At 45.1% G+C, this 25,720-nt stretch overlaps 1 protein-coding gene across 1 annotated transcript in view; it reads right to left on the bottom strand.

The window, feature by feature from the left end:
• Window positions 1-51: 51 nt before the first annotated feature.
• The window catches only part of mapk8ip2 (mitogen-activated protein kinase 8 interacting protein 2), a 51,962-nt gene continuing 26,293 nt past the window's right edge, over window positions 52-25,720 (bottom strand). The window contains exons 3-14 of the mRNA XM_023809084.2: window positions 23,980-24,085; window positions 13,340-13,552; window positions 12,922-13,000; window positions 12,478-12,555; window positions 9,690-12,011; window positions 9,082-9,157; window positions 7,598-7,770; window positions 7,173-7,282; window positions 6,446-6,568; window positions 5,746-5,816; window positions 4,690-4,788; window positions 52-4,373 (exon numbers count right to left, since the gene is read on the bottom strand). Of these exons, the coding sequence (XP_023664852.2) occupies window positions 4,301-4,373; window positions 4,690-4,788; window positions 5,746-5,816; window positions 6,446-6,568; window positions 7,173-7,282; window positions 7,598-7,770; window positions 9,082-9,157; window positions 9,690-12,011; window positions 12,478-12,555; window positions 12,922-13,000; window positions 13,340-13,552; window positions 23,980-24,085 (3,523 nt within the window). The 3' untranslated portion in view covers window positions 52-4,300. The remainder of the gene's footprint in view (window positions 4,374-4,689; window positions 4,789-5,745; window positions 5,817-6,445; window positions 6,569-7,172; window positions 7,283-7,597; window positions 7,771-9,081; window positions 9,158-9,689; window positions 12,012-12,477; window positions 12,556-12,921; window positions 13,001-13,339; window positions 13,553-23,979; window positions 24,086-25,720) is intronic.

Below are 25,720 nucleotides of genomic sequence, written 5' to 3'. Positions count from 1 at the left end.
ATTCCACCGACTACTTGTAGGCCGGTTTTAGCCGATTCACAGAGACACCCGTCAACATCAAGCATATATTTTATTCATAAGACCAAATCCATGACAAGGCAGAGTGAGTAAAGTTTATACTTCATTATAAGTCCTTGCTCAAATGATACAGTGTCCATCACATACTGACGTGTTTAGCTAAAGAGCAGACGATCAGGGTTTGATTAGCATTAATGCAAAACAGGTTACCTGGATGCAGTAGAGTTGCTAAACCAACCCAAATGGAATCTTCTGGAACAGCCAATGTTGGAAGAGTTCTGAAACCTTATTGGACTAAAATGATACACAGGAATATGAAACAGGTGGATACACTTTTGTATATAAAACAGCCTTTTGGACAATTATCTGCAGCTGGTTTTTGGGTTAAATCTATTTATTCTCAGCGTTGGGGGGGATGGAATCTACATCAGACTTTATAAGTAGCTATATGTTGATGAACAAATTCTGGAGAGTTTAGATCCTTGCGAAACAAACTTTGTAGCATGTTTACATTTGGCAAATTAGGATATGACAGTGCGAGGTGTTTCTTTACCCGGAGGAACACAGAACAGAGAAAGAAAATGAGACCTAAATCCAAAAGGACGAAAGGTGAAGTGCTTCTGTAAATCTGTCAGTCTTCCATCGCTGATACTCATAAAGTCGCAGAGTCAGTTTCCTTTATTTTACGTGTTTGGTTCAATCTCACAGTTGAGACAGTAAAGAATCGGACCCTATTGCATTCACAGCGCTTTCTCCTGTAACATCACACAACCTTTGATCACATCTATTCTCCCGAAAATAAGAAGTGATTGTTATCTCTCACCAACAGCAGTGATATTGCATTCTGCATGAAATATGGAGAGGATAACCTTTGGGAACATCCACCCTAAAATGCTTCATCTCAAGCTAGCAAACTGTAAGTAGCAGCAGTGAGTTCAGTTTTTGGCGCAAGGCTTTGCTCCTGTACAGTACCCATCAAAATTCTGGACACACTTGCTTTTAATTCATTTGTCACCTTATGGCAATGACATAATACATACTAAATACTGTAACAACCAAGAGCAGTGTTCAACATCTGAAGATTTTAGACTTCAAAATAGCCGCCTTTTGCTTCAATGACAGCATTGCAGACTCCTGACATTCTCTGTCAGCTTCCAGATGTAGCCACCTGGACGCTTCTCCAACAGTCCTGAAGGAGTTTCCATAAGTCCTGGGCACATGCTGGCTACCTGCTCTTACTCTTCATTTGAAGTCGTCCCAAACCGGCTCTGCAGGGTTTAGGTCGGGGGATTGTGGGGGCCAGACATCTGTCACGGGAATCTATCTCTTTGCTTGTTCACAAGATAATACTTACTGTATAACCTTAAGGTGAGCTTAGGGTCATTATCTTGTTGAAAAACAAATGATTTTGTGTCCAGACTTTTGGCAGGTACTGCACATCCTAAGTTGAACCCTAAGCTCTGCCTTATCAGTCTGCACCTGTTTCAGTCTGTGCCTTTCCCAATGTCGGTATGTATAGCATGATTTCTAGTTCAAACTGCAACTACATCATTCCCCTCTGCTGGTACGTAGAGAAGTTTACATTTCATTAGCAAATGCTTTCAGCCAAAATTATATACATATATATGATTTTTTTTTTTTTTGGGATTTGACCTCACAAACATCCAAGCTCAGGCACAGCCTTCTTACCTGCTGAGGCTCAGACCACCCCAGAGAAGTTGTACATGTATAGAATAAGTAATGAGACAAAAAAAAAACAAAAAAAAAACACAATGACCCACAAAATCTTGTTTTACAGTTACAGTAATATCAATAATCAGAGGGGATGACCAACACAGTCTACATCTAACATACCTCCACTCTACTGACTTAAACTCTTTCCTATTTCCGAAGTTCATAAATTATTAACAGAACGATATAGCACCCTTACACACCAAGATAAATATCCAGGCTCAGTCTGTTTTCTATTTTTTTTTCAAAAATAGAAACACATCGTGTTCATTGTGTTGCTTTGTTTCATTAAGGTTTACTAGTCCTGGCCGCTGTCAATGGCTAAGCTTTCTTATAAATGGCTAAAATGTACTGCAGCTGGCTTTAAGGACAGAGGTCCTGTGCTTTTTGTTACGGATATCTCCCCCGGTATTAGTGCTTTGTTAAAGTTTTGTCAAAGTCAGGACAAGGACATGAGTAACGACATGGAAATCATGCAAACAAGATGGAGACTAGACAGCGGCGACAAGACGAATTCCCACAAGCGGACAACAGGAGCCCGGGGATGACCCGCTTTCCATCTTTGGCTTGAGTCCCAACCAGATTTCCAATGACAGCGATTTCTCTCTCCTTTTATTTTTGATAAGGTACAAAGAAGTCACAATCTACTGTATCCATAAAACCCGCACATGAACACCGACACAGATGTGAAACCTAAAATGTGAAGCATTCAAAGTGTAACTCATTTCGGTAAGAGAAAAATAGTAAATACCTGTAGACACAATATTGGTCTGTGATCATATGCTTTATATAATAAATACTTTTGCTCTATATGATGATCATTAAAACAATATTCAGAAGAATAAAAAAAAGACTTATTGAAGGACCTCGTTTTGTGTTTTTCTTCTTTTTTTGATGACCCTTTTTCGTGGTGTAACATACCCCAGCAGCTAACAGGCCCTTGTGACATGGACATTGGGATTATGGTCTTATACTGGACATAAAGAAGGCCTCTCTCTCTGTCTCTCTCTCTCCATTCGGCCCCACGCTGTCCAAGCAGCTCAGTGAATCGGGGGAGTCTTCCTCCCCACAGCATTTGCAGCTGAGATCCCAGCCAAAGATATTATTGAACAGTCCGATATATTATGGCTTCGATCACTAGTGATGTTGCTGGAGGTTTAATGCCGGAGTTTTCAGAGTGAGCAGCAAAAATCCAGAGAGAGAACCGAAAGGGGAAAAAACACGGCAAAGGTCTTCGTTACAGAACCAAAGTTTTCTTTACGTTTTACGACATGCAAGACCGGTATCTACATTAAGCCACGCTAAGTAAGAAAGATCGAGTCTCGCCTCGCACGGGAAAAAATAGTTTTTGCGAGAGCAGCGCCATTTTCCCAGAATCCACTTGGCCATACAATGACGTCAATATCATTATGGAAATAAGCTGTACAGAGACAGGACAGGAGAAATGAAGATGCGGCCATTCTTACCGTAGACTTTTCAAGATTTTGCCCTTGGAGGCTTTCGTCCTATGTGATAGGCTCTAGGACTCTAATTGTCAAATGTACCCCTATTCCTCTGATGTTTAGAGCAACCAAATGAATGCACGCCGTGCCATTAATTGTCATTATTATAAGAACATTTTGCAGTATGTGTATACATATATAATTTTCTTCGACTACAAACTAATTGCATATAAGCTGATTTTCATTGTATTTTTAAAAATTGTCTTCTGCCTCGCCAGAGATGATGGAAGCCGTGATTGCTGTGTGTTTTTTTACCCCAAAGCTGTAGCTTTTCTTTAACAAAGGCGACGTCGATCTCGGAAGCTTTAAGTCCGGCTGCTGTGACCCCCAGCAGATGCACGGTTTTGTCAGTCCGGTCTTTCACACAGCAGACCACACCAGATCACTAACCGTGTCCTGACAGTACCTAGTCATAACCGATGTGGATGCTAATAACCACTTGTTCTTAAAACAATCTAACGTTCTCCTAAATCTATACATTTATTTACAGTATGTTTCCTCTGCCTATTCACTAGGAGACTCCTCTACCCCACACTGATATGGCCCACCTCAAACCTATAACCACCTGTTCACCTTCTCCAGAATAATAATTTCAGTAGAAATCAAAACATCATTTGTTTGATATTGAACAAATTCTTATTTACAGACTCTCCTATTTTTTAAATCTTCTAGTTATATAAAGCCTACCCAAACCCAAGATTAGCACAACAGAAAATCTTAGCTGTTTTGCTTGTCTGTGTCTCTGTGCGTTACCCATAAAGCCATGCATGAATGTCACATACAGGATTTGCTGTAATTTTAAACTCAAAACGGAAATGAAAATTAAAGAAAATATTTGCAGGTTTGCAGAGCTGCCAAAAAAATCCCTATAATATTGTAGAAAAGAAGTAAAATATAAGGGTAGGAGTTCTCAAAGTGAGAGCGCTGGGGCAAAAAGAGAAACGCCAGAACAAAATGTATTGTACAATAGATAACAGCTACACACCGCCCCCTGGTGGAGCACTTAGGAACATACATAATAAGAGGAGAACAGGGTCTTGGTGTCTCTGCTACTCCAGGTAGATGTCCTCCGTGGGACAGGCATACTCCAGGTGCTCCTGGTAATACTCCTGGAAAGCACGTCTGAAACAGAAGCGGAGGTCAAGGGCTGAGTTGGGCCTGACAGCTCAAAAAAAAAATGGATAAAGTGAGCTGCAAATGCTTTTGCTGATGCTAATTCTCTGAGTGCCATCGATGATCACATTAGCATCAATTATGCTGACTGCTAATGAAAGGATTTTTCAGTCACTGTCTCCTGGAAGGAGAATTAGCGCAAAATTTTGTCTCCCTGTTTCAAGTGACACACTGTTCTCCTACGTAGCTCAGGCTTAAGGCGCTGCATTTTTCCCCCATTTAAACTGTCCTGCTCCATGAAAATAGGAATTAATGGGGGTCTTACCCTACACATTCTGCCACACGCCGCATGGACTCCTGGGATACAAATACGTGACAGGCAAAGCGGTTCAGCGTCGGATGCTTGGTGATAAACCCAAAGTAGCTGGAGGTGAAAACGAGAAGTTAATTTCAGTTATTTATGTAGGACGAAGTTGTCAAGTCATTTTATTCATATAGCACAGTTAAAAACAACCAGTGGTTGACCAAAGTTCTGTACAACAATAAAAAAAAACAATATGCATGAAAACCAGAGGGAAAATATAAAGATGCATTAAAAACAAACAAAATGAAGTAAAATGTAAAATATAATAAAACAGACATTACAATTACAAAAACTGCAATAAAACACATGGCACATTTGTCTAAAATGCCTAAATAAATGCCTAAAAATAAGTGATTTTTTTAGCCTGAGTTTTAAAATGAGAGTGTAGGAAGAATCTAAGTTTAATATGCTGTCATTTAATGTCAAATCAACATTGAAGAATTTACAAAGAAAATGCTTTGTAAGAAAATGCAAAGAAAATGTGTGATGTTAGCATTGAGTTTTTCCGGTTGAACGGCTTTTATGCGTTCTCCTCTCGACAGTAGGGTCCCACAGATAACCAGTATGTGAATTATTAGAGTATTCCTTCATTTTTTTTCAGTCGTTGTGTGGTGTAATTATACTTTAATTAGCCTGCGTTTATTTCTTTTAGCGGGGTTATATATTATCGAAAAGTAGTAATTAATTGAGAGTTTCTCTTCCCGCTTGTGCTTGCGATTTAAAGTATAATTATAATAATTACTATTTTCTAATAAACGAAGTATTGTCTGGCTTTGTCAACAACAGTTATATAATATTTATACAGTTGAGAAGATCATGCATTTTTGCATGAATAACATACAACTGTACTACATTAGTGCAGCTTTGGTTATATATACAAAAGAGTTATTATTATAATCCCTAAAGCAGTCCAAGGACAACTGTCTTAGTGCATGTGAACCCAACACGGTGCATTTGCTTATGTGCATGTGTGTATATATAGATATGTGTGTGTAGCACCCCCTAGTGGACAGATACCAGTTGTTCTTGGGGTGGCATCCACAGAAGGAGATGTTTTTCATCTGGAAGAAGTGGCTGCACCTGTCAAACTGAACAAAAGCAGACAGATTTATCCCAGCAGGCAGACTCGGCCCCCATATTGTCCGTTCGGAGACCAATCAGGGTATGAAGCGAATGGCACTTCCTACATTTTCTTTGGGGGGAGTCAGACAATCTAGGGTAATGGTTGTGCGGGCAAATGAATCACAAACCTGGATGGCAGCTGCTTAATTCCACACTCTCACTGCACCGACTCACTGTCAGGCGAGGGTTAGGGGGGCTGCCATTGGTTTGGGAGGGGGTGAGGTGGCAGATGATTTATTTCATCACCCCTATTCCCAGTAATTAATACCAATTGCTGTATTTTGCTTTGTTACAGCTCTAACTTCCACCCCCAAGATGCTGGGCTGAAGAGTGTCTCACTTTGTAACCATCTTTTACATCCTTGTTGTCCCTAACTAACTCGCCCCCCCATTTCGGATTCTCCTTTACCGTGTGGGTCTTCACCCAGTCCTCACTCTGTACCTGACACACTGGATCCTTGCTGCTAGTTCTGTCTGGCTACATGGCGGTGCCCTCTATCCTGCCCGTGACGCTCCCGCACTCCTGCTAACAACCTCGACAGAGCCCTGCAGTGAGGGCAAAGCACCCCAGGTTGCACTGGCACCCCAGGCCTCACCTCATCCAATTCCCCGAAGTCGTCGTCCAGACTCATGACCAGCTTGATGCCCTGCAGGCTGATCTCCAGGTCACACAGCACAGGGGGACGCACATGTACTGTCCGCTTCCGCGTGACGGCGATCTACAGCGGCAGGAACAATGGGGAGGATTAGTCAAACCTCAACCCTGATCCTGGTGCAGTCACCATTTGCACAGCATACCCCTGGTGCAAGACATCCAGCATCATCTCTGTTGGGTTTGAGAAGATCTTGGTGCATATGTGTGGACTTTTGATCTATGTGGCCGGTTTACTTGTGTCATGGCACACTGACCCTCAGCCTTGCAGATCTAAGGTGAAACGCCTGAGATGATCTCCAGGAAGACTGAGGATAGGGGTCTGCTCAGCCCCGAGGATAGTGGTCTGCTCAGACCCGAGGATAGGGGTCTGCTCAGCCCCGTTGATAGAGGTCTGCTCAGCCCCAAGGATAGGGGTCTGCTCAGCCCCGAGGATAGAGGTCTGCTCAGCCCCGGGGATAGGGGTCTGCTCAGCCCCGGGGATAGAGGTCTGCTCAGCCCCGGGGATAGAGGTCTGCTCAGCCACGGGGATAGGGGTCTGCTCAGCCCCGGGGATAGAGGTCTGCTCAGCCCCGGGGATAGGGGTCTGCTCAGCCCCGAGGTTAGAGGTCTGCTCAGCCCCGGGGATAGGGGTCTGCTCAGCCCCGGGGATAGAGGTCTGCTCAGCCTACCTTCTGCATTGCAGCACACAGGATGCCATTGCCCTGATGATAGGGCACCTCCACCGACCCAAGGAACTGAACGCTGAAGCTCTCCATCCAGGATGTGTCCCTCTTCAGCCCTGCAAGACCATGGTCATCTGTGTATTAATGCTACAAGGATATGGCAGTCTCAGTGTCTGGGGGGGCTGTGTCAGGTGTGCGGAGTTGAGTGCATTGATTAGTGCCTAATGTCCCTCATCCTGCATTCCTTGTAATATACATTGGTGTCATCGCTTCTCTTTGACGAAAGGTGACCTGGAAACAGGTCCTGACATAATGGTACAAGTCACACTCCTTTCCTGTTCCTCAGTGTGCTGTCACTCATCATCCCCATCATCAAGCTGATCCATACTCAATTCCTCCAAATCATGATTCCCATTTCTGGCTTTGCTCACCCCCAAGCTCCCTGGCTTGACCGACGACCTCGTGGGCGTAGTAGGCAGGGAAGATGCCCCTCTCCCCGGTGCGCATGTTATATCCTCGGTACCAGTAGTCATCCTCCTCTTCCTCTACGAACAAGGGATCGTCCACGTCCAGCTCTAGCTCATCTGCATGCCTGGGGATGAACCTGCAGGGGGCGGCAGAGAGCCGGGATGCCCGTCACATATCACAGAATGGTAACTCGTTTCCTGCATGGATGGATTGATCTCTGCTCCCCCACAGTGAGAATTCCAACAGAAGATGAGAAATGGAACATAAATAATTTAAATAGAGCATATAGAGCAGAGCATAATGACACAGTAACTCCATATTGTATGTGGCATAATTTGCTTTTTGGGTCAGGCTTGGGTTTCAGTAATACCCCCCGCCCCCGTGGATGTGACATCATCAGCTCATTAGCGCTGTAACACAATAGCCTCAGACGGTCCCCGTGTCCCTGTCCAGCTGCTCCCGACCCCCTTGGAGAACGTGGTGGGAGGTGTTCCCCTTCTGTCCTAGGGGGGGGGACCCCACACTCTGCCCCCAGGAGCTGCTGGCTTCCACACTAATGAGGTCTCTCATTACGCTACGCACCCGCCGCGTTGCCCTCCAGACACAGATTTGGTGGGGGGGGGGGGGGGACTTAGCACTAGTCACACGCTCAGGCACGAGGGGCAGGTGACTCCTCCTGCTTCTCTTCCTAGCGGGTTGCCATGGGAGACGGCATTGTCTCCATGGCACCTGGCGCCAGAGTGTCTCGTGACACGGAATGTGAGCATCACGCCACAGTGTGAAGCCCTTGAGAATTTAGCAGAGCCATACATAGTCTCTCCTTACACATAGTCTACAAGCAGAACAGAAAGGACTTTCGCAATTCATACATATTACCTTTCCTTGTCGTTAATCAATTTCTGTTCAGAGAGACTCCATTTACAGTCATATAGCTGTATCCCTTCATATGGTTAAATACTGTCCAAGGTCAAGTGCCTTATTAAGGTCACAAAGCAGGGTGCTTCGGGTTACGCGGCCATACCCTTAACCACGTCACCGTGACTGCAGTCTCCTGTCACGTCATCTGTGCCTCTTAACTACTGAACTGCTCCCTGTCCTGAGCCTCGGACTGAGGGACCACCGCGGAGATCCAGGGTTAGCATTCATGGTGTCAGGTGTTAATCCCAGCTGCTCCTTTGTGGATACAGCTTTATAATGAAAAAAATAGCCCCCAATACTACGAAATGCATGTTGTACAAATACTGTGATGCAACTTAAGCTTCTCGCTGGCCTGAATCTACCTTATATTACTAGTGTAACCCCAGAGATTAAAACAACGGGCCTAAGCCCAAGAAAACCACGTGTCCTTTCAGACAATATGAAGGCTACCCTATTTGCTGTTGGCCAACAAAAATCTTCCCCTGGGCTGAAAAACAGCATTAACCACCCCCCCCCTTAAAAGATTTACCTGAATACAGCCCTGTGTGTCTGTTCTCTCTCCTGTCCATTAATGGTGCAAGCGAAAAGCCCAAATGACTCTGTACCTGCATGAAAAGGCAGAGGTAAGACAGATCAATAACACCAAATTACATTCGAACAGGAACCGAAAATGCACAGTAGTACAAGGTCCCACTGGTATAACAATTAAAAACAATGGCTGTTAATTAATTAAATATTTTCATTACATATTAGCAATATATATATATATATTACACACACACACACCAAAAAACACAAAATATATTTGGTTACACAAGCAAATTGTAAAAAAAAAAACTGCTCGGACGAGTAAAATCAAACTTCAAATTGATGTTTTACTTATAAAAAGCACATTTTAAATATACTACATAGAAGATCAAGTGATTTAATGTGAAGGAATGTAAAAAAGATTAATTGTATGCAATTAAGTATGGGAATCCTAGGACATACAACTAATTAAGGAGAGGAATAACATTTTTATTGGGGACAGGTATTCTACGTGGCTCTTGTTGTTCAGCTAGTAGTTGTAGTACTAGTAAATGCTATTTTGTTGCAATAATAACTTTCACAGTTTGTTTCATTAGGGGTTGTACTCACTAGATGAGCGTGTGGTGCTGTTGACAAAGACATTGAGGAATTTCTTGGAGAAGGGAATTTCAGCCTCTGGGGACGAGTCCTCGGAAGAACTGATGACACTCAGGTTCTCTCCACCCTGGCCAAACTCACCGCCCACTTCCAGGGGGCGGTCGTCGCACAGCGTAGATATGTCGCTGTCATCACTCAGGACGGACGTGCACCTCCTCAGACTGATCAGCTCCAGGGTGGCGTTCTCATCCACCACCAAGGTGTACTTGACCGAGTCGTAGGCTAGTGATTCATCCATGTGCCTGCCCATCAGATTCTCGGTGGGTCTGTGGGCCTGGACGCTCTCGTCGACGGGCGGAGAGCTGTCCAGGTAGACCTCGCCATAGGGGGAACCGTGGAGGGACACTGGGAAGGAGCCCTCGTCGTTGTCAGTGGAAAAGGTCAAGCTGAAGCAGCGGTTAGTCTGGGTGGTGGGAATGTCCAGAGTGAGGCTGTTCTTCACCTCAGTCATCCGGTCCAGTAACCTCATGTTCTCCCTTTCTTCATCGCTCTCCATATCTTCAATGAGCTCATGGGGTTGATGTCCTGTCATTTTCATTGACAGGTCATTATCAGGCTCCTGCTCCTCTTGTATAATGTTTTTATCCAACCTGGGACCAGGAGAGCTGTCCAGGTCTTTGGGAGAAGCTGGACCTGAGGCCACACCATGACCTCCTGGGTTTATCATTCTGCGGCTGTATGCTTCCTTGGGCATGGGGGTGTTGTTGTCCTTTGCATATACACACGTGCCTGATGTGTCGCTGTTTCCTGATAGGCCCACTCTGCTCTCTGGCCGAACCATCTCATCACCCTTGAGTTCCTCCTTGGAATCAGCTGACGCAATCAGACCTAAGTGTTTGTCGTTTTCATCTGAACTCTCCTCCTGCACGTCATCATTCGACTTTGGCCTCTGCTGCTGGACTTCAAAATGATCATTAAAAGCATCTGCCTCCAAGTCTGATGAGGGGGAAATGGTGTCCGAGATGGAGGCAGACCTTTTAAAGCAGTCCTCTGGACAGCTGATGGGGTAGGAGCCCTCAGAGATCATTTTGTTGACGAGATTGCTGAGCAGCCAGGGGGAATCCGAATTCTCACTCAGTTCATCCTCTGATTCTGACTCAGAATCACAGTCACTGTCATCCACGGCGGGCATGAGTTTTGGCCCTATGGGCAAGTAGAAGGACCTTTTAAAGCTCTCCAGGCTGTGGTCTGGTTCAATCTTCAGCACCAGCTGTTGGGAAAGCTTATCGTCACAGCAGTCTGTGGGTGGCAGGGTCTCGTCGGGGTCGGCCGTGTGCTCATAGATGACATCATCAATACTTTGCATCCCCATCAATGCCTGACTGTCATCTAGCTGCTCCTGCATCTCTGGCTCATCAGTGGGTGAAGCATCTTTGATGGGCTCGGGCTGCCCAAGGAGCAGAGAAGCCTTGATACCCACAATCCCGCTGTCTTGCTCCAGCTCGGTCTCTAACTCCTGATCAGAAGTGGGTGAGCTGGCCTCCTCGATGGAGTTGGTGAGGTGGGATGAGCGGCCACTGCTGCTGTCACTTGTCAGGTCCAGCTCAGTCTCTGAGATGGATGAGATCATGTGACTGACCAAGGGACCCCCGCAGGCAAAGGCTGCCTCCAGCTCACCCTCTACGTCCGAATCAGAGCCAGGAGTGCTCAGGTCATCGCTCTGCTGGTCCGAAGTTGCGTACATGTTGCATCCCTTCATGTCTGCGATGCCCGGGTCAGATGATGGGGAGTTTGTGTCATTAGAGGCTCCAGATGCATGATCTTGAATGACTCTATGATGGTCAGAGAAAACCTCCGCTTGGTCAGCATTGGGCTGACCAGCTGATGACATAAAGGCTATTTCGCATGGTTCAATCGGAGGAAACTCTACATAGAATGAGTCCTCAGCTTCTTTGCAGACCAAGTCATTCGTATTCTTGGACAAAAAGTCAACGTCAAAATCTTGGTCTAGTTCATCTTCTGTCAAGGGGGTTCCGGAATCATTGCTGGCTGGTGGTGAGGGGGAAAGGCATTTGCTGGTACCTGAAGTCACGTCATTCTCCAGCTCAGGGTCAACAGCCGACTCAGTGGTGATGGTATATGTTTCATTGGCTTGTCTGGATTGGGACCTGCGCCTTCTGGCACAGGCGCTGTTGAGGTCTTGGTCAACTTCTGTGTCGGAGCACTGGGAACTCTCGCCTACAACAGGCACGCCGTCGCCCTGGGCTGGGGCCTCTACGCTGGGCTCACCCTCCGTGTCGGAGCTGCTGGACATTTTGTGTTGATCGAAAGACTCTGTTGGAAAGAGACACTGCTTAGGCAATGGTAGCATTTACCACAACTCAAACTATGCATTTATGTGGGATGCCTGAGGTTTGACCCCCACTGGCCACAAACAGTCACTACAATGAATATTTAATAAACAAGTTCCTTATTTACAAGATCCTGAAGAAGTTTGTTCTGCTAACCAGTTAGCTGGCTACGATCTTTTGAATCAACTCACTACCTATTTATTTAGTTTTTGAAACAGCTGGGGTGACTTTTTGAGTGAGGTCCCAGAACCGAAATACCTGCCCTGGTGCTTAGGTGGCATCTACCCATCAGGGAACAAAGGAATCGATAGAGATTCTGGCAGCAAGACAACATCTGTGCTATGGCTGTCTACCATGAGTGGATCAAACGTTGTCTATTTTATCTCCTCTCTGTACAGGAGGGACCTAGAGCAGATGCCCAGTGTCCTTGGACTTTCCAGAGAGTCTACCTTTGACCGGGGGCGCAGCAGTTTGACCTTTCACATGTTCACCTTCCTCAAGGCCGGAATGATCAGGAGATACCCGTCCTGAAACACAAAAAAGGCACATATCAGGACAAAAAGCAAGACCAGGAATGATTAATGTCGACAGCAAGTGAAGTTTGGATTTCAGTGAGTCACTAATAAAATCACATTTCAAAATGGATGCTGATAGAACAAGGCAAACTGACCACATTATTATAACTTAAACTCACTTACACTTTTGTAAATCACTAGTGGGATTATACGTTAATATCAATGAATATTAATGGAAAAAGTATTAAGAAAGATGAGTACAGAAGATAATGCACTAAGCTCTTCTGGTGGCAGACATTTTGATGGCTTGCATTAGGAGCCTCATGGTAATCCACGGGCCAGAAGCATTCGCTGACCTCGGGAATGGAATATATTTACCGTGTGGGGCGGGGTAACGGAGCGATTCCTGCCAGCTTCCTTTTCGGGGGGAGAAGCTGTTGTTGTTGTTCAGCGAATCCTACGGGGAGTCAGGCACATACATCAATCGCCATGCCGACCGACAGGGACTTCCTGTCTGCTTGTGAACTATAGCTGGTTTAATAGTGCGGATGAATGTAATGATTCATCGGGAAAGACGTTAATGCTGAGGCTATATGCAGGAAGGAAGTTTAATGGGTAATGAGAGTGTCCGTCATATGAGGGCAAGGCATAAGAGGGGCTGTAGTTCATATACAGGGGCCAACCTATGTTTTCAGCTAGTGAGAGACTGGATGTTTTGAATCAGTGAGTGAGAGGGGAGGGGTCACTCCGGGGCCAATCAGCTTGCAGCTGGGGCCTCACCCCTGTATACTCCCACCTGTGACACAGCTGAGGTGAGGTTCAGGGTGGTGGGCCGGCTCTTCTGCAGCAACCCTAAAGTTGGGGAGGGGGGAGATGCCTCAGGGTCTGCCTCGTCTTCCTCATCCTCATCATCGTCCTCATCCTCATCGTCAATCATCTCAAATTCCTGGAAGTCATCCTGGAAGGAGCAGACTGGATGGTGCTCATTCTTCTCCAGGATGAGACAGTCCTTCAGGAGAGAGAGAGAGAGACAGAGAGTGACATACCCCACTCCTCTCATCCTTCACTAATGACACATATCGAAATACTGCCCATCCATCCATCCATCCATCCATCCATCCTGCACAGGGCAGCCAGACCAATGCTGTTCCAGAGAACAAATTTTCCTGTATTATATCATGTACAGGAAAATATTAATTCAGAAACCAATAAGAACATTTAAGTATATCGTGTGACTCCAAAAGTTAAACCACTGTCACACAAGAAGCTTCATTTCTCCCTTTCAATTAGGTATTAAGCCTGTATATGGGGGCAATCAGGCCCCTCCCCACCCCGAACATGACGGGCCCCCCCTCGGCGTGGCCACATAGGCAGAGAGCTGACTGCTGGTGCCATTCCCCCCCGGGGAGACCCACCCGGCAGAAGGGGCCGTTTTTCAAGTCATGCATTTAAATTGACTCATTTCCATGGCCCCCCCGGTTCGTGCTTCAGCCCAAATCTCCGCTTCTCTGCTCCTACTGCCCGTATTATGAGTTTATTATTAGATTGGCACAGTGCGTCTTCTATACATTTGCAATAATGTTTCATAAAGTAATACTTCAGTAGGTCTCATAGGAAGCCAGGGACCTGCAGTGGAGGAAAACGTTTCTGAGTTGATGCTTTTCTCTGGGTTCTTTCAGGCAAACCCACCTCAGGGGGGCAGCTGGGGGGGGGGGGGCAGGAGGGTAGGGGTGCGTGTAATGGAGACTCAGCTGAAGTAATTTTGTCCTGCGCCTGGGGATTATGCATGAGGGACCTGCTTGTGGGTGCTTTATCCAATCAGGACGTTGCTGTGGGTGCTTTATCCAATCAGGACGTTGCTTTGAGTAAATGCCAGATAAATGTAAAACAGGGATGTGAAAGCAGAGGATTGTGTCAGGCTGCACATCAGTTTGATGGGGTCACATTGGTGATGTTCAGCCTGAGCGAGTGCCGCTGGTTTAACATGAAGTGGATGAATCCTGTCCCCCCCCCCCCGGTGAGTCAGATTTTATGTCAGTCGGATTTACTTTTAAATACCTTTCCAGACACAGCAAAAAACACTCAAGTCAAGAATATGCTAGTAATACATAGTATGAAATGCACATGAAATAAATGGGAAAATAACGTTTAAATACATATTGAGTGTATGTTGCCTTTTTGTATTAGTGCTTCCGTAAGCTCTATGTATCTCGGATATTTTTTGCATAAGTTCACATTTTGTTAAGTCAGTTTAATGTAAGCTAAGAGCAGCTTATGCTAGGCTGCATTTTTTAAATTAAAGTGATTTCCCAGGCCAACTCCCAAACGTATAAATATTTTATCGCAAGCACTCCCAAAAGTGCGGGACAGCGAGGATGATGGGGGAGGGGTGCTATCGATTTGGGCATCTGGCTTTGTGCTGCGTCTCCAGGAAAAGGAGCCAGGGGCAGGATTGGGTGGGAAGGCAGGTCTGTCGGGCGCTGGGGGAAAGCAGTCATCCTGTTCCCGGGGGTCCCTGGGGGACACGGGGGGACCATGTCCTCAGGCTGAGGTACGCAGCGAATTGTGCTGCGTCTGCACAGGCTGACACAGCAGCCAGAGTCACTCACAGGTCATCCGTTCTTTAAGGAAAACCGTTCATTGATCAAGAGGATCATTCATCCATTTCCCATTGCTTATGCTGAGTGGAGTCATGGGGAGGTGGAACAAACAAAGAGTATCAATGATTTTAAACACGTACATCCGGGTATAAATCAGCAGTCAAGCATGAAGCACTTTTAATCAGTTAATACGTTGCTCTGTTGCTGCCAAATGGGTATTTGAACACGTCGTCAAAGAGAGGCTTCTGCCACTGCCACCCACAACCCCTAGGGGGCGCCATAACCCCCAGCTGCCTACGCTTTATTAGTGGCTCAGTCAGCGGCAAGCTGCCTGTGAAAAGAAGCTTAATTTCTCGCCCGAAGTGGCGAAGAGCTCCTGTACCGGGGTTAATGGCCGTCACTAATGGAACCGGGGCCGCTGTGAAGATCGGGCCCTAGATCTGATAGCATCAGCTGTCTTCGGGAGGGAGGGCCACAGCCTGCGATTTGTTAGCGCATCTGGTGAGCAGTAAAAAAAAAATGTGGCACTCACCCAACAGAAAGAAAGACAAAGTGTGTGAGAGAGAGAGAGAGAGAGAGAGAGAGAGAGTGCTTCTTACAGACTGGTCTTCTTTACCCCACGTACGCTATTCATCTGTACAAATAATGCGTACCATTCCAGGCCGTATTCAAACCCGCAGCCCTGGGGATATCAGCCATGCTTTGCATCCTCCTGTCCTTTAAGTTTTTGACTGATGATTGAAACACCATTTACTGTACATTTCCTGAAACACTTGATGTTTGATTAGGCTACAACATGAGCGCTTCCGCGCATCTGGCCCCACGTCCAAAGTGAGACAGGCTGGTACCTCCATGCAGTCCTCACAACCACCCCTGTAATGCTGAGGCAGGCTCCTCTGTACCACTAAAGATTAAGCAGATTAACTGCTGAATTATTTATGCACTTGCCAAATAAAAACGGAACACACTTCTGCCCGATCGATGCGCAAAGTCACTGCAGTAGGAAGAACGGTCAGTGTAAACCTCAGCATAAAACATTGTGTTGAAAAGACATGAAAGGTCAGGAAATTTCATAGAAGTGACCAGGAATAAAAGTCATTATTCTGTCCCTTGATACTTGTCTGGTCACATCACTCCAGCTTCTGATTAGACAGACATCTTTATGTTACAAACGTCACAGTCTGGAGTGCAGATGAGGGCGAGTTACCATAAAACAAACAAATCTCAGTTGTTTTATCACAAAGGGCAATGCTTTTAGCTGGATTCAGCACAAGCAAAACACAAAAAATTGCCCCATGGGATACAGCTGACGTGTGGCATCTGTTTTTAGCAGTGCTTGCCCGGAATGGCATCATCTGTGTTTGCTTGCAGCATTAGTTCTCAGTTCCCCCTCTGTTCTCCATCACAGAAGGGATTTAAAGGTCAAGCATTGGGGAAATATGGTATAAAAGCGGCTGGAAACCTTTTGGAAGCAGACGGAGGTTCCGTCACAAAGTGATCTGGAGCGCTAAGCGTGTCAGCAGGACACTGGAGTCCAAGGGCTTTCTGCATCCGTGGCTGAAGGCAAGGCAGATCAAATGGTGGTCTGAGCAATGAGAGCCTTTAGAACATTCCAGAACATTGGTTGGTGGAACCAAGCTGGAGAACATGAAAATGATCTGTGTGGGAAGGTCGATAATCTCCAGAAAAATATGACTTTTAGCTTCAGGATATACCACTCCTTATTTTTCTGTTGCATTTCCATTCCTGGTTTCCCCAGTAACATAAAACCATGGTGTCAGGCTCCCAGTGAAGTCCATGGGCACAGAATCCTCATCTGAATTCCTTATCATGTCAATGAGTAATTTATCAGGGCAATAAATTCTCAGTGTTTGATTTTCGGCCCTGACAGGGAGAGCTGGGAGGTGAGCTAAAGTAAGCGCAGAACTACATGGAGAAGCCCTGACATTCATCAGATACAGGGAAAGACAGAGGAACCACAACCGAAACACAAGACTAGAGGGGGACAGAGTTAGAGAGAAAGAACAAGCTTCTCACCCCATAATATACATTTTTTTAATCATACTGTGGCAACACATTAGTTCCTAGGTTGAGTAGAAAACCACAACTGCTCATCCTGTACAGCACTAACAGATCATATATCAGGCACTGTTCATGGTTCCGTCCTGCTAAACAATGCAGGATTGGTGACAAGGGGACCTAAATGTCTCTCTTATGCAGGCACTTTGACCACAATCTCCTCAATATTCCCCTCAAAAACCATCTCTGACATCCCAATGCGACCTCCTGCTCTTCGCCACAACTGCCACTCAACCAGGAAAAGCACAGGAACCACACGTTAGCACCCCAACATAGCTTGCATCCTTTCCATCATTGTTATCCTTTGTTAAGGAACTTATGAATGTTTGTAGGTCACTATGGCTCAGAAAAATTGTTGCACAGGAAACTTCAGCTCACATTTACATGAAATAATGATCAAGGCAGAGCTGTATTTAGCCAAATCCAGCTAAGGATCTGGTTTCCTAGAACCACCCTTGGTCTCTTTGTAGAAAAACATTCTTGAGCCACCTTCATTCGCACCCCTCCCTAACTCAAATGGACAGGTTTCAGAACCATGCTGTAGCAGGATGGACATGTCCCGATTCCCGCCAGCCCCCTTCCCACTAAAATGTATACAGTCGAACCTCGGTACAACGTACCCCGTTTATAGCGTTTACACCAATACAACGTTCAAATTTCAATGTCCCGAATTCGCGTAATGCATTATTCCATTTGCCGGTATCGCTTAGAACGTACACCTTTACAGCGTAAACTTCGATATAACGTATGATTTTCAGAGGAAAATAGGCAAACTGACCATCGTTACAACGTACAGCCTCATCTTCCGAGCGCGCGCACAATTCAGAATCGGCTGTTGCCGGCCATCTACATCGCTTAGCAACATACATCGCTTGTATGAACCTATCCTCAGGAAGCATTCCACGCCGGCCGGACTCCTTGCATGCAGGCCCCTGTTTTTTCATGGTTTTGCATGGTGTCATGCTGCCACATATCAAGCAAGATGCCTGCTAAAAGGAAACAGATTTCACTGACCGACAAGGTGGAAATAATTCAGAATTATCGTAAAGGGGTTTCGCAAACAAAACTAAGCGAGGATAATGGATTGGCGAGAAGTTTTTTTATATACATTTTGTGTTCTATCATTCATTTTGAGGGACTTGGTTACAACGTACTACGGTTATAACGTACAAATTCTTAATGTCCCCCGAGGTACGTTGTAACGAAGTTCGACTGTACATGCGGTGTTTACGCACAACCAGCGTTCCAAACCCAGAACCTTCGTCTCCTGGTCTTTGCGACTGCAGAAATGAGCTCTTTCCCTGGGGAACCTAATTAGATGTGTAGATACAAGGTGCAGATTTTCACAGTTTTAAAGCGCTGTGGTTCAGGAGGACAGATGCTGCTCGGAATGACAGCATGTTCTGGTTCATGTCTCCTCACATGAGAAAAAGGTCTCCTCTGTGTCTCAGTTCAGAGGTCCAGTAGTATCTGTGAGGGATTTATTCAATGATGTACATTTACCAGACCTGCTATCATAGACACTTTCACACCGAAGTTCCAGAAGTTGGTTTAGGTTCCTGATCTGTCTGGACCTGGGACTTTTGTAGCTCCTGGCCACTTTCACTTTCTGGGACCTATATGCTAAATGAGCATGGGGGATGCAAAAAGTGCATAGGTTAAAATTCACTTATATTTTCATAGGAATCTCCCCCGTCACACCAAAACAACAGAGGATAAATAAGCCCGTTTTTTTGAGTTATTTCTTAGTTATTGGGGGGGGGGGGTGGTATTTCCTGTATGGTATGAATTTTTCATATACCGCCATACTGTAGCATAGCTGAAACAACAGACATAATGCTTCATTAGGCAGCAAGTTATGTAATACTGCTTGTGTTGGAATCACTATGGATTGCTGTGCAGGGTGTAATAGGAGGGGATCCCTGTTAACTGTGCTAATCTTCCTACTAACAGCTATAACTCTGTAACACAACAATGCAACAATGCATTACCGTAACTTCCTTTCTTTAACAGAGCAATGATGAAAATTAATATATTAAAAAAAAATAATATTATGTGAACATGTGACTTCTAACACAAATTTAAAAATCTCAAAACACTTGTCCAGACACCTATATATACATATATTAATGCAGGCCCTTGTTTTGGTTATTTTTCAAAACTCTATCTTAAGTGATCTTCCATACTAAATGTATCAAACCCGGGGTGCCCAACCTTTTTAACTCAAGATCTACTTTTCAAGTAGCCAGTGTGCTGAAATCTACCAGTTCAAATAGGGAGCCATAGCTATTACTCTGTTACTCTATTGTTACTCTAGCTATTGCCTTTCTACAAAGTTAATATGCTGTTTGGGCGGATTAGACATGTTTTCCCATGGTCGATATTTATGCAGTCTTCAAACTCGGCCTTATGCAACGTCACGTTGTTCTAATGTCTAATAATTTCTAAATCCATATTCCAGATATATACTAATAATTATAGGTGTAGGTGGTCTCATATGTATGATATTTGCAAGAAAATTGTGTGTAACATATTTTTTACATACAAACATTGGATGGAGCGACTTCTTCAATGCCAATTGGCGATAACAGGAGATAAATATACACCATTATATGTCATTTACACGGAGCCCTTCCATAGGGCTCCGTACATTTAGATATATTTTAGACAGATTCTGTGGAAATGAGCATTATATCAACTTGCAGTGAGGTATTCAAGCAGAGGAGTCCAGGGCCTGTAGATAAAATGTTTACCTTTTCAATGTAATACGGAAAACAATCAAACAGTCCAATTCTCAGAGCAACCCGGGTCATTATTTAGCTACGCCTGAACTCAACAAAGTGCAACCCAATTATCATCATGGCATCCTGTTCTCAACGACGGCTTTTTAATTAATAAACCTTGCTCAAGCCATTACTCAAATTAACCAGAGGACCTGAAATCACATTAAAATGAACACAGTAGATAAGGACAGCAATCATTTTCAAAAATGTGCCAGTATTTCTTATAACATACTGTTAAATAAGTAAACACTGGATAAACCCAAATTAGGGTCACTGCTAATTTAATTAATTTAATTAATTTTTAACTAAAGGAAACATACGTATTTTCCCCACAATTGCACCAGTTTCAGTAAAAAAGTAATTTGTTCATTTAAAACCGAAGGTCGGTATAATTTAAAGGAGCCTTTCACATTTAAAAGTATTATAGAAACATTCTGTTTTCCATGACATGAATTATGTGAGTCAGTTAATCAACAGCTTATTTATAAGCTAATTAGGAGCTGAATTAAACCAAAAGCCATAACACACAGAGGGCCTCCACAATGAGGATTATGGTGCCTGGCAGTGAACACTCATGGATGTGCTGTCTGCATTTTCCACAGCATGCCAGAGAAATGGTCGACTTACTCCCAACTTCTGCTGTGGCCTGAGGCTGTGCCTGACCGCACTGTCGTGGTCAGACAGAGGAGGTGAAGGATTAGGGTGGCAGGGAGTGCATGACAGGGTGATTCATGTGGCTCAGCTCTCCGTTGGCAGGGTTGTTCAGTTGTTACTCTTGCACAGGAAGGCCTCAGTAATGGTGAATGTATAATTCTTACATAAAAAGACTCTCCTTTACTGCCATACCAAGGGCCTGTTCTTACAGTCCATGACATGACCAGACATCCCGTAGAAGCTAATGTGACAGATGTTATGGTCCATGTAGACCACTTTTGGTCGAAGGTCTGGTGGAACCCTGGGCAAGCTTCACCCCCTGTCCAAGACAAAGTGCAGTTGGCTTGCTAAGTCAGTACCCCTTCAGAAGATGACGCCCCATGCGGCTGCCTATGTCGCTCGATGGGAGGTCGACCTTCTGATTGGGACCTTTGTCCTGCTCCTGCCCCAGGGCCCCATGGGACTACAAGGGCCCCACGCCAGGACCATAAAAAGCGGGCAGCTTGCTCTCTGAACCTTGGAGTCCAATTACAGTGAATTAGACAGAGTCTCACTGCAATGCTCAAGGTTTACGCCATGAACCGACCGAAGGTACGTGCCTAGTGTAATGACTCACTAAACCCGTCAGGCGCACGTTCACTCCAGTTGAGGAAATCCCCTGTAAACACGGCATCGCCAAAGGTGCTTTACATCAGTGCTCAGCCATTGTAACAGAGCTGCTGTCAAACAGCACTTCACACAGCTGGTCGTGTAAACGACAAACCATTTTGTCAGTTCTGGCCTCCTGCTGCGCTTCAGCGGTCTTGAATGACCAAAGATTGGTTGATGGCTCATTCGTTAGTATCATGAATTTCCAGCTTCCCCTGTCAGCCGTACGCATGCGGCTTGGCGGCACCTACCGCTGGGCACCATGGCCTCAGCCTGGCACCCCACTGGCTGTAGCTTAGCAACCCTTTTCCAGCCGGCCAATCACACGATGACTTTGCAGATTATGCAGATTATGGAAAACAGTTTCAGTTTTCCAGTACATATTCAGTGCTGGAAGTACACTGGGCAGCTTTAGTTTAACGATTTCCCTCTGCTACTAACTGACTACAATATACAGTCTGTCCATGGCCTCTCACTATATATTCAGGCTCTTTTATCACGAAAGACTTCACTGTCTTGCTGCTGGTGTGTTTACAAAATTCTAAAGCTTAGCATACGAATCAGGATGCCTTTAAATACTGACTGCATTTCCACATCAGTCCCTACTTGTGGCAACTCCCTTTTTATGCATGTTTTTCTGTAATAATAACTTTCTACAGCCATGTGCTGATTTGTGCCAGGTATCTTGTGGGAGCTGACAGACATGCCTCTCTGCTGGACTCTGTCAGTTAGCCCGTGGCTGAGAGTGTGCTGCTTGTATTCAGACAGTGCCCTCAGGACGTATTCATTTGAGCCATAAAATGGCTAAATGATCCAAAAAAGATTAGAATACTTGTTCATACACACGCTGGAGTATCTGTAGATAAACAATGATCAATAAAGATTGTAAAAACAGTGATAATGTGGGACCTTAGATTGGATTCCATGCAGATGTTGCGCACAGTGCAGGAGTTTAAAAACACTTCCATTCTCCACCAACAGGGGACGATGGTTCTCAAGTTGATCCTTCCCAGGAGACTTAGGCTCAACAAGTCATGAGGCACCTGATGTCAACACACAGGCCATGACAACTGCAGGCAGATTAACTGATGGACGAGCAGAGCAGACTAACAAGCAGCACGAACCCCAAGTGCGACCACCTGCAGGAACCGGACCGCCTTGCCCCTGGGGAAGGTACTGAACCCCCCCCCCCCCCCCCAACAAACACCGAACCTCTATACTGCCCTGCTGTCCTGAGATAGTGGCTTTGAACACTAGGCCCTGCCACTTGTTTTGCTATTAGCACAGCAACAATCTTCAACCATAAATTCATACTGTGTTTTGTTCACACTGTATTTATTTGGATTAAATAACCTGACTAAAGAATATTATAAAATAAGGGTCCTACAAAAAATTATTCCCAGGCATTTAGTATTATTTTTATTATTCCATTTGAACATATTCTCACAATTTTGGAAGCATTTAATTTACAGTCAAATGTATATATTGCTTTCAGTTGATATGTCTGTTCTTAGCATAATGGTGTAAGGCAGGTTTAAAGGTGTCACATCTCCCACTTTATGTGGTTTGCCAGCAACCCCCAACATAATGGTGTAAGGCAGGTTTAAAGGTGTCACATCTCCCACTTTATGTGGTTTGCTGGCAAACCCCAACATAATGGTGTAAGGCTGGTTTAAAGGTGTCACATCTCCCATTTTATGCGGTTTGCCGGCAACCCCCAGCACGCTCTGCAGCGTGTCATGTCAAGAAGGACTTAGCTACAAAGTGCAGACCCTCATCAAGATAAGGTCAGCCTTCTTAGTGAGGGTGAGCTGAGCTTCTCTGAAATCCCCGGCACAGCATTATACGGGAAATTATCTGATGGGAAATGAAACAGGCTGAGTCCGTAACACCATAATCTCCACACATTGCTTGTTTCTGATGAACAGAAGGAAAACAGTCGTAGAAAAACCCTTTTGACAAGATCAGCCGAAGTCCACGGCTGCTGATAAAACCCAATTTGATTTTAAGTTAAATATGAATAATGGAAATAAATCACACCAGTGTTTTTGGTAGATTTCTTATTCAGAGTGACCTTGACATTAAAACAAGGTCCGTACAATCCTGCGATTGTCTGATTCCATACAATCCTGCGAGTGGCTGATTCCGTACAATCCTGTGATTGGCTGATTAACGGTTACCAGACACGGCCCCTCCGGATTGTGCCTGTGATGTGCTAGTCTTTGGTCAGTCAGCTCTGGAAATATTGTTCTCTGAACAGAGCATTGTCCATCAGAGAACGGGGTTCGATAACAAATACTGCCACTACTGTCATCATTAGTGCACAACCAGAGCAATTAATGATGTTGTTGACATCTGTACACTACAAAACTAAGCTATGTATGAATTATTCATTATAAGGCATGACCAGAAACATAACTTTGGCTGATTGCATTTCAGTGGCATCTACCTAATTCTTAAAAGCCTTTACCTTCCAGTGGGTCAAAGACCTTTCTCTGTTTAACGCTCATGCTAATGTACCTTAGATCAATCTGTGTTTAAACAAACCTAAACGTTCCTTTTAAGCCGATAATTTGTTCTCATTAAGCATGCACAGAAGCGTAATCTCCATGGCTTTGACTGGGAAACAACGGCACAGCGGAGCTGGAGAGCATGAAGGAAACAGCCCCCACCTTGTCGTAGGGGTCTGAGTCGTAGTTCAGCCCAATCCCGCAGTCATCCGTGATCTCGGACAAATCTTCATCATCAAACTCCTCCAGACTGATGTCGTGAGCTTGTCTGTGTGGACGACAAGGGAGACGGAGAACAGAGCTGTGAGACACGAGGCTGGGAGGATCAGGGATCCGATTTGGGAATGGAAATAGCGAGACCGATCTGAAGGGATGCAACCAAAACAGCCATTTCGGGGAAGTACAGGGGATTACAGATAGACCAACAGGCGTCTGGTACCAGACGGGCGGCAGTGGAGGGCTGGTAGGAAATCGGGATTTGGGGTGTTTACTGGGAATAGGGAAGAAACGAAAAAGCATTTGGAACGAGAAGCAGGTGAACTGAGGCATCGCAGCATAACACAACGGCACAGACAAAAGAGGCCGACACCAAAAATAAACTCACAGACACCAAAATCATAAGCAACTCAGCCGAGTATATGCACACTCAGAGCCAGACACAGCAGAAGCTACATTTTTTTTATTTAATTTGCTGATATATTCTATGCCAAGGAATTTCATGCAATGTTTAATGTGGCCCATGACTTGAATATGTCTGACACGCCTTTCAGGATTTCCAGGCAACAAACCTAACATCAAAGTTTGATAAGATAATCAGCAGCACAGATATGACTAACCTTGAAATGTAGTCCACATGCGCCTTCCCCGGGGGTGTGAGTCCTACCTTCAGCTCGGTGTGCATGTAGCCTGCATGTCTCGAAACCTCCCGAAGCTCGTGTGTGTAAAAGTGCCCTGTGACAGACTGGCACCTTGTCCAGGCTGCACCTCAGCATGGGCTCTGGAAGGTGGGATTACCTTTTAAGGTTAATCCTTTTTACTGTATGAATTAAAAATGTGTTCTTTTTTTTATGAACCAAGACAGTAAGTCTAACCCATCATGCTCCTCCAACACCTGCAGCACTGGTCAATCTCTCTTTTTATGTACTAGAATAGCTACACTATCGCCATCTATTCAATTTCTATACTCCAATATCTCTGCTTTATCAATAATGAATAAAATGTCTTTGTGGCGGAGTGGCACTGGTCGGCTTATACCGCAGCACGTTTGACTCATCGCTCCTGTCAGTCTCAGGATAAAAAATTAATAGTTTCTATTGTTACCGATCAGCATTTTTAGCACATCGTCGCATCTCTGTTTGCTGACTTGGCAATTTTTGCGAGTACGTGACCTGTGCAGGTTCCTGATTAACAACCAGCTGCCAGGCACCGGGGCGGGGGCAGTCGACCGCGGCGTGCTTAATCACCGAGTTTTGGATTGGGTGGGGCTTCCTCTGATCCATTTGCTTAGATCTCACCTTCTACCTGCTCATAAATCATATTTATTTCAGGGATGCTTGTGGAAGGACGATACTCACATCTGGAGTCTATTTGACACCCCCCCCCCCCCAAACCACCACCATGTTATTTCTGGGAGAAAACTGCCTTTTTAGTCTTGAGACAGAAATACTTTAGACTGTGCAGAGCTGCCTTTAGAAGTACTGCTTCTCTTTTGTCGTGCTGTCTATCAGGCTCCATCTATTGCGGCTTCAGCCTTTGATGATTCAGGAGAAGGGAGCTCGTCAGCTAATGAGCTCAGGTTAAGTGTAGCAGATAAATGCTACTTTCACTCAGCTTCCTGACCAATCACGGCACATCTGAACTGACCGGAGTACTGCAGTGTTGCCAGGGAGCTGGACAGGGATTA

The sequence above is a fragment of the Paramormyrops kingsleyae genome, chromosome 1 (assembly GCF_048594095.1).
Source record: "Paramormyrops kingsleyae isolate MSU_618 chromosome 1, PKINGS_0.4, whole genome shotgun sequence".
NCBI classification, from domain to species: domain Eukaryota; kingdom Metazoa; phylum Chordata; class Actinopteri; order Osteoglossiformes; family Mormyridae; genus Paramormyrops; species Paramormyrops kingsleyae.
The sequence above is the reverse complement of the archived record's forward strand: the minus strand, read 5'-3'. Positions and strand labels throughout refer to the sequence as shown.